General features: G+C 38.7%; 1 protein-coding gene across 1 annotated transcript in view; it reads right to left on the bottom strand.

Moving 5' to 3' along the window:
• LOC103621059 (protein fem-1 homolog C) overlaps positions 1-9389 on the bottom strand; it is a 21108-nt gene extending 11719 nt beyond the window's left edge. Inside the window, exon 1 of the mRNA XM_008639802.2 lies at positions 8841-9389. Within this exon, the coding sequence (XP_008638024.1) occupies positions 8841-9384 (544 nt within the window). The 5' untranslated portion in view covers positions 9385-9389. The remainder of the gene's footprint in view (positions 1-8840) is intronic.
• Between the last annotated feature and the right edge of the window lie 654 nt (positions 9390-10043).

Genomic DNA, 10043 nt, shown 5'->3' with positions numbered 1-10043 from the left:
GGAAAAGGATAATAATGCTAAATAATAAAACCCCTCGCCCTGCTGAGAGAAACCTGGGAAAATTTCAGAGTCCTTCCGCAGATCTCTCTCTCCCCCTCCTTGGAGCTGGGACGGGGTGGTGGGCCCACCTCCAGGGCCAAGGCCTCAGTGGAAAGTCCTCCCGATGTATTCTGATGTTGAAACCGTCCAGCAGAGAGAAAAGGAAAAATAAACTAAGTCCCAGGAAAAACAAAAGTTCAACTCTCCGAAGGAAAAAGAGCTGAGGAAAAAACTGCCAAAAGCTGGCTGGAAAGAAAAGCAAGCCGGGAGCTTCCCTTCCTGCCACAGCTGAAAAAAAGTCTCTATCTCTATGCGACCTTGAACAAGCTGCAAACTCCTTTGAAAAAGTTTTGCTCAGTTTCTCCTACCTCCTCTCAGACTCAGTTTAAAGGCATAGAAAGGCACAAAAATTAATTTCTGGGCATAGGGCAGCAATATGGGATACACATCATAAAGTCACCCCAAGACAAAACTTAACTATAGTTGTCAACCCAGAAGCAAATACTGACTGGCTCCTCAGACCATCTGCACTTCTGAAACATTTACTGATAAAGCCAAAACCAGATCCATCTGGGTGTAGGCTAAGCCACCAGTTACTGTAGCCAGTTTAGGGTATATTCAAGTCCATGCTACCTCACTCACAGCAGAGCTCTGAAACACTAGAAAGGTCTTTTGGAGGCTGGCAATTCCAATGCCAATCTAGACATGGCCTGGGATGAAAAAGATTTTTTTACCAGTACATGTCAGAATGCTGTGTTAGCTAGGCAAATTTAACATTTAAATTTCAAAATATTCATATACATATTTTAAGTTGTATTTGAGGTGTTAGGTGATTTAAAAAAAATACAACCTCACAAAAATGTTTTATTGCAGACCATATTGTACTTGTTGAAATATTATAGTCATCCTTAGGTCACAACTATTTCATCTTTACATACTATCATTCACAATCCTTTATTTCTACCTTCAAGTCAAGATTTTTAAGATATTAAAAGTCATAACAAATGCATATTACAGACAAACATATCAAAATGCACTAGTACCACCAAAGTTCTTACAATTATTTAACAACTATTGATATAGATATTGCTATATTTGACAATAGGATCAATGGCAACTATTCGTATTACACATTGTGGGCCCATCACCACATATTTATGCCCTTTACACTATTTTATCAGTTACCAGAAATGTATGCCGTGACACACCAATAGCGCAAAAATTCATACAAATTAAGCTTAGCTAGCGCCTACATAATTCAAGAACAAACCAACAGTTTATATGGCATTAATTCACAATGAAGCTATGCATAACACATGGAAATATTCCTAAATCACCAAGGATTTTTAATATTCTCTCCATCTGGATCTCCTTAATTAAGAGACTTGTTTCTTCTTACTATCGTAACTATTTACTGAAAAAGTGGTTACTGAAAACATATCAGGAATAGGGTATTTTCTAGCTACTTATATTGTAGAGACCACAATTATTTCAAGCAATGCACAAAAAATTAAATGAAAGTGATCACCACTAATTTTTAGTGGCTGCACTTCAGTTTGGCTGGATGGAACAGCAGCAGGAAGGAAATATAAGAATACAAGCTTCAAAAAACCAAATGTGGACATGGGCAGATAGATGGGTATAGAATTGCCAAATTAAAAGAAACAAACACCCACACTCACACATAACCCAACCTTAAGAATTGACAAGAATTCCAGACATCTACCTAGTAATTATCAAGTGTTAAATTTGAGGAAGAATTTGAGAGGACATGGCAGTTAGCCTTGATATCTAACTCAAGGTCTATGTTCCACAATTTACCCATTTCAAAAATACTGTATCATCTATAGTGACAGGGATAAACAGTGCCTGAACATATCTATGCAATTCTTCAGCTAAGTCAATCCAATTTTTGTACCAATTCCTTTAGTAAAAAATTAAAATCAATGTTATATCTACTGCTGTATTAAAGAGGAAATAGTTTCATGTTTCTTTCTAGCCCTACTTTAACAGGGATAATATGAACATTACACAAATGCTTGGTGTATCACAGAACTAATTCCCCAACTATCCAGTCTTGCAACAAAAAACCAACCAACCAAACCAAAACAAAACAAAAAACACGCCAAACCAAACAAACCAACCAACCACCAAAAAAAACCAAAACACTCAACAGGCAGCTCATCAAGGGAGGTGTGTCTAATGAGGTTGTGTCAGAAGGTAATTATTCCCAAATTAGGCTGATAGCTTGTGACATGGGGAGGAAACTGATTTGGCTTGATTTGCAACCAGTATTAACTACATCTACTTACTAAAACTTGCAAAATGCTTAATCAAATTTCTCATAACCAAAACTTTTTAAATAAAAAAGACTATTTTTAAAATATGATAGCAATGTAGTATCAAACTAAAGATCTCTTACTGAAAATAGACACTCAGCTGCTGAGCTTTACACACTGGTCAATCCTTCAAATTAAATCATTTTTTCTTCATATGTTTAAAATAAAATGAATGTATATTTTTGCAGCCTCATAGATGAAATTAATCACCTTCAGAAAATGAAATTGTTCATAAAACATCTATTTTTTTTTTCTAAGCAGGGCACTTGAAGGAAATGTCCTCTAGTAGGTTTATTGACTTTTGAAGAAAAAATTATTGATACGTACATACATACAAATGTAGGCAATGCAAAAGAAAACTGTTTTACATGTCTATACTCAGTATACTTGACAAAGGAAAATTAAAGGTCTGTCTTCCTTTTAAAAATAAAGTAAAAATTGCAAAGAACTATTAACCTCAACAAGTTGTTCCATGTTCTGTAATGGAATAACTGTTCCCTTGGTCACAAAAGTACTTAATGATAACTCATATTATCAAGATTAATAATACTAAGTGGCAGTAATGTATAAAATGTTCTGAATTGTTGAATTTCAACAGAAACTATTTTTTGCATCTGAAATATGCTTCCTAGAGCTTCAGGAATAGAAGTGAATTGCTAAACTTACAGCTGCAATTTTTAAATTCAAAAATAGAATGCTCATCTGAAAGCCTACATGAGAAGTGAAAACAGCTCATTTCTAAACAGATGATTCTGGCACACTGATGTCATGTGCATTTTTTTTTTTTTTTTTAAGCTTCCTATGTCCATACAAGTTCAATTCTAAAGAGGAAAATTTTATTTAATGAAAAAGACCCATCTTTCCGTTTATGCACATCATCTCACTTTCAGTGAGGTTGGTTTTACTCTTTTATTGCAGGCTACTTGTACTTCTTATCTCATGTAATAGCTTAGTAGTGCTAATCAACTCTTCCCTACTTTCTTGAATTGCAAACAGCTAGTCAGAATGAGAAATAGCTTCAAACGTTAAGTGAATTCCAGAAACATACACTAATTAAAAGGATACTGATGTCCCTTGTAAAAAATTGATGAAGTGACAATTTCAGCACCTGCATAGTCAGTTGAAACATCACATATAAGTGTGGTTATGAAATGATACTACCTAGCATTCACCTTCAGAGTTTAGCATATTTAACCACTTTGTGAAAGAGCTTAATATACAATAAAAAGTAATAAACATCCTATCAATCACTGCAGGACTGTTGAAAGCAGAACAAAAAAAAAACCCAAAATATGGGAAAACTTGTCTCAACTGACAACAGAACTAAATAAACGTGGCCCTTTTCCAAAGTCAAAAGATTCCACGTTTACATCAAGAGTTGAAGCTTTACCTTGAAGAAAGTCACTTAAGTGTAGATCAGAAAGTCCCCATGATGTGTCAGAGATCTCCAACTGATGACCACAGAAGGTTTCTCCTAGGATCTCTTATATTTGAGAAAAGACATTTCTGTTTATGTGACTTTTATGATTAACCTTTGATGGGAAGAGTCGTAGCTTCTACCACTACTCCCTCCCCTTCAGAGTTCATATGCATTCCTCTGGTTCCTAGGTATGGGTTCCAATTATACTGAATCACTGCAGCAGCTATATTAAAAGCCTGTCACAAAGGCTGTTTATCATGATTCTAAACTTGATGGTTTGAGTTTTGATTTACATACCTGTGCTTGTTTAAAAACACAGCTGAAACCCCCTCTCTCCCCCCCCCCCCCCCCCCGGGTGAAAGGGAGACTAAAAGCAGAGATTCCAAGTTAAGAACCATTTACTTGAAAAAAAAGCAGCAATTAAATAAGAAAAATTAACAGTAACAGCAACAAGATTAATACACAAGTACACAAAAAGAGGATGATTAACATACTAAAAGGCGTTCACTGACCAAGGCTTCGAGGCCAAAAACAAAAGACAAAAATGGCGCCTGCCCCCCCCGCCAGTGGACTACGCGGTACCTGGAAAGGTAGTTAGTCCTAACAGGAGCTATGCTGCCAAAACAGTGGCTCTCTCGGTTGCAGCAGCAGTCCCGATGCAGGGGGCTCCCTCCCCCCGGGGCGGCGGTAGTCCTGGCGGCAGCCCTGATGGGCGCTGTGTCTTTCGGTGGGGCTCTCGGCGGCTGCAGCGGTAGCAGCAGTTGCGTCATTCTGTGGCTTCGGCAACAGTTACCCCTTTCTGCAGCTTCAGCAACAGTTACCACTTGCCGCGTGTTTAAGGGACCAGTCTACCCTTTTCCCCATCCGAGGTAAACCTGCCCGAACTTCCGGCGGCTCGCCGTTTTCTTCTGAAACCACACCCCTGCCATGCTGTAGGTGGTATGGAATTAAACAGTGCTAGAAACTCCACCCCTCCTTTATTCTGTACCCGGGACAATACCACAGCAAAAGAGAAAACCCCAGAGAATAGCCTGTTTTGCCCATGACGGGAATCCGTGAGTGATCTTTACTCATCCTTATCTCAACTCATGAATCATTGTTATATTTCCTCTCCCCTGTCCAGCTGAGGAGGGGAGTGAACCGTTGTTATATTTCCTCTCCCCTGTCCAGCTGAGAAGGGGAGTGATAGAGCGGTTTTGGTGGGTGCCTGACATCCAGCCAGGGTCAAACCACCATACACAGTACTGTCCATACTATTCCTTATTTTAAGAGGAAAACAAACAAAAAACCCAATCAAACAAAAAATAACCCCACACAAACTAATTTGCTGTTCAAAACCTCTGTTTCATATCAGTGAAACCTATCAAGCCCAGATAGTTGTAACCTGCAGCTTCTCAAACTAAGAGTAATGTACTGGAAAAGCCTCTGAATTAGGACAACAATGCCGAATTAACTCACATTGGAAGCATTGCTTTAACTACTTTCTGCTTTTCTAAAAACGTCTTGAATTCTACAGGTATCTTTGCTATTTTCCACAATTCTGAAAGAAAAACAAGAGTTTTCTTATCCTGTTTATCATCACCACCACCACACCCCCCCACACCCCCTGCACTGTTTAGGTGACAAAGTACTAAGAAAATCCTTTGTTTCCATTTCTGTGGCCCATATGTTCTTCATAAAAGTTTGAGGAAACTGTAAAAGTCAGATCAGTAAAACAGGGGCAAGAAGAAAGACAACTAAATGTTCATATTTTAAATTCAAAACTATTGACCATCTGTTGCAGAGTAGCACTTGTCTAACCCCAAACATCTTGTTACCTCCTCCTTCACCATCATCTCCTGTTAGATGGTGCTAAACCTATATTTTACCTCAGTGTAGTATCCTACCAGATCAGACTCAGAAATCATATCCTAGCTGTTGAAAGGAGTTAAAAAAGAATTTTGTATTTTTGCCTAGTTTGGTAGTTTGTTTTTACTCGTTTTTGTAGTTTGCCTAAACATTGTAACTTTCATTTTATAATTTAGCTTTACTTGCTTGATTTTGCTTAAACTTTGTAACTTTCAATCTATAGTTTAGTTTTACCATATAACCGCCATTCGTAGCTTTGTTTTAATTGCTATTTAGACTATTAGCTCATAGTAGAACGTTAATAACCAGGGATTGAGAAGATGAGCAAACCTCCCCAGCTGCGGCTTGATTACAGTGACCTAAGACCTTCAGAACACTAAATAAGTAGAAACCTGTCAAGATGAAAGACTCATATAAGTTTTGCCTTGCTGAGGCTAATTGCATGGGTCTCACGTTTCCAAGATAAAAGGTGGACAAGTCAGCACAGATGGACAGCGCATGCGCAAGCATGGAAGTTCAAGCAGAGGACGTGATGAGGAAGACGCTGGAATCCTATAAAACACCCCAAAACCCCAAAAATAAAGAATGCAGTTCCGAACAACAGACAGTAGATGACAATCTTGCTCCATGAAAACATAAAGGACCAAAAATCCAAGAAATTTTGAATTATGTGCCTGTTACATACCAAGGGGGACAGACTTTGGGTGCGGCTTGGGGAATTCTTTGAATATTACAATGTATATAAACCCAAGGTAACAATGCCCCAGCAAGTGTGCTTATGGAAAGGGACACCCCCAGCACGTTCCCGGTACTGAATAGAGGAATGCTTTCTTAACAGGTTATGCTGTTAAGTGATTTTCTTTGAATCGCTGTACTTTTGCACTTCCACAGCTTTACTTCCAAAACATCTGCATTCTGAATGTTAGCAGTCCAAATCACGGGTGGATTATGGCTGTATTGTAGAAGCAGGACTTAATTGCATGCTTTTAAACTACTCTTTTATCCCTGTCTCACTTGTCATCCTGGCTTCTCGACCTCTGTGACTTACCTATCTTGTAATCTCCAAGTATTTGAAGTTTTCCTTGGAAGTGTCAACACTTGAAAACATATTTTCACATTTCTCTCAGCTCTAGAATTGTCTCTGGTTTTTAAATGTGAATAAAGTCTTATCTTACAATAAGAAAATCTACTGAAAAAGCCTAAGGGATAGTTCGAGTAATTTTGCCCTCTCACTTTCCCTGCTGTGACGAGGAAAGATAGTTGGGTCTTCTTGGGAGTTCTCTGAACCCCCACACCCTCCCCCTACCGTCTCTGATGGGCAATGCGATTTGTCCTAAGATAAGAACACCGGGTGGGAATTGCAGGAGGAACTGTCTGAAAGCTCGCAAAATTAACGCATTCCAGAGATGGGGGAGCTGTGATGATTGCGATTGACTTTAGTACACATCGACCTGCAAAAGGGTATAAAATGCTGCTGGAGAACGGACCAACTGGTCTCCTGCGATTGCAGGCAGCTTCTGGGTGGATCCCTCCCCCCTCCCCGGCAGGGACACCTGCAAGGCACATCCAGCCCAAAAGATGGGGAACACTCACTTTTGGACGGGTGAGTAAAAGCACTAAGATCTGGTCACATATGTATATAAAATCCTAAAGTAGCTCCATAGATGCTTTCTTACTTTGTAATTGTGCATTCTGCAAGGTCAAAGACTGTAAAACTATATGTTTCTAGCCGAACCTGTTGATATTTTAACCCTTTACACCTGCTTATACTGCATTGGCAGTATTTAGATACTGTATTAGCAATAAATCTAATCATTATCAGCCACATAATCAATGTCATACTTCTTGTTCCTGACCGAGAGTCTTCTGGCTACTACTCCGCCACACCTGGTTTCAAAAATACCTGGAAGAGAACCTGTAGTAATCTCTCATAACAGCATTATATATTTATATTTAGCTTGTTATTCCAAGAGCCCAGTCTAGAAACATGACATTTTTATCCCACCACAAGTCTGTGATTCCTCGGCAACCTTAAATCCTTCCAAAGGAAGATTTATTTTGCTCTGCCCACGTCTATGACACATTTTTTGTTTAGCTTTCTTTATATGAAATCCACCTAACTCCATGACTTGAAGGAAAAAGGCATATTTAACTGAACAGCTTTTTCAAAGAGATTACTCTCATATTTGGTATTTAACAATATTGTGCAGTAAGCTAGGCACTACAGGTTTTTCTGTCAAAATATACTTGAAGTATACGATACTGTTAAAATTGTAATTATCCAGAAAAGGCCAACTGAAATATTATGCTACAGAAAGATTTATTAGGAGATAAATTATTAATAAACATATTTTAAAAAAAAGAAGCTGCTGAGACACAATGCTGGCTGAATGAGCTAAAAAAGTTAACCATAACCTGCAATAATCAACATGCTTTTTAGGCCAATATCATATTCACATATAAGTTTGAGATGTAACAAAAGCCAGGAATTAGAATAAGAGGTCCACATAAATATGATCACAGCAAAAAGGACGTAAGTCTTCACTTTGAACAATGTGTCAGGATAATTGTATACCAAGGCAAACAGATGTTCTTTGTGATCTGTGCACCACTGGAAGTCATTCTGTTGCAATCAGTCACATGAAGCTTCATCTCAATTCTAAAATATATTTTTGTCTACTAACATTGAAAAAAAGGTCCAAAAGAATTCAGGAGTTTGAGGTAGAGGAGGAGTAAAGAGGAAAGTGATTATTCATTTCCAATGTAGAAAAGAATTATTCTCCTTTATGCCCTATTCTAATCTTAGTGGCACAGGTGTATTTTAAATACAGCATATTTGGCTTGTTAAACAAAATGAAAAACATCCTAAAATTTACACAATATATGCTCACATATTTATTACTATACAAACCTGCTACAAATAGGAGTTCTCAGCAAAAGTCAATTAACTCTTTGCATCTGCATAAATGCAAAGTCTTTAGGTTAAAGTGTATCAATTTAGAATTACATTTTATAGCCACTATTAAATGAGTATGCTGAAAAAAATTGTAAAAACATAGCTAAATACGCTTCATCTCTTACTGGAAAATACATTCACATTGTGAGACTAGAGGAATATTTCTGGATGTCATCCTCCTCAAGAATATGACTAACTTCACTCCTATTTACTACAAGGAAAAATAAAACAAACTTACCTTTAACACTTTTTCTGTTAACATCAGCTCCTTTTTCAAGTAAATACTGAGCAATTTCTTTGTGGCCTTTGTAACATGAGATCATCAAGCATGTATGCCCATGACGGTTTGATACTTCCAAGTCTGCTTTGTGCTCCACAAGGTATTTTACTATTTCCAAGTGACCATCAAAACAGGCTGCTCTAAGTGGAGTTGAATTTGTTACAGTTGTGTTGTTGACAGATGCACCATGATCCAACAGACACTGAACCACCTTCAAGTGTCCAGCAGCTGATGCTGCCCATAATGGTGGAGCTCCCTCAATGATCTCACCATCAAAATTAACTGAACCACCAATCTCTATAGAAGCAGAGCAATAATCCAACAAGTATTCCACCATGTCAACGTGCCCATAACGGGCTGCCATCAAAAGTGGTGTGGCACCGTTGGTTTTTTCTGACATTAGTAAGGCCACCTCTTCTCTAGTTTTGCTTGCCAGTAACTTGGAAAGGAGACGCAGCTTGCCATCACGAGCTGCGTTGAACACTGCTGTCTTTAGATCCATTTAGTCTGTACCTCTATTTCTTGAAGGATACACACCTGCCCTTTTCAGGGTCACAAACAAAAGCTTATTGGAAACACACAGCCCCAACTTTTTCTCAGATCAGACAGATGGGAAAACATGGACACGCTGAACGAGGTCCTGACAAAGCACAGGCTGCACTTGATAACTCTGCAAAAGAAAAAAAATCTGGATGTTTTTACCTTTTACTTCTCAAATAAGCATGTACAATTACATTTTTCTACAGCTATACTCAAACAACCCACTGGCTGTGGTGCACCAACATCCAGCTGCCGTTCATGGGACTTCCCTGGGACTGCACAGTATCTCTTAAAGGAAGATATTGAGCAGAAGGCCAGATCCTAGCAGTGCACTATCTATACCATTTGCAGGAAAACACTTTCCCCTCACAACATAACAAACCGTACACTTGTATCCATTTCTGCTTTTAAGTACGGCCTAAGTAAAGAACCATGAGCCCCACCCCCTGAGGTCCTCTGCGGAGACCCATGCTCACAAACACACGCGTCCCTTTGCTACCTCCACCCTACTGGCGAGGGAGCAATTTCAGAGCCTGATCGGAAAAACAAAACACGTCTTTTCCATAGTCGCGTGATTTAGTATCAGACCCCGCCGAAACCCCGAACTTGCCCTTCCATCAT

Source organism: Corvus brachyrhynchos, unplaced genomic scaffold (assembly GCF_000691975.1).
Source record: "Corvus brachyrhynchos isolate BGI_N302 unplaced genomic scaffold, ASM69197v1 scaffold898, whole genome shotgun sequence".
Taxonomy (NCBI): domain Eukaryota; kingdom Metazoa; phylum Chordata; class Aves; order Passeriformes; family Corvidae; genus Corvus; species Corvus brachyrhynchos.
Note: the sequence above shows the minus strand (reverse complement) of the source record. Positions and strands in the feature narration are given on the sequence as shown.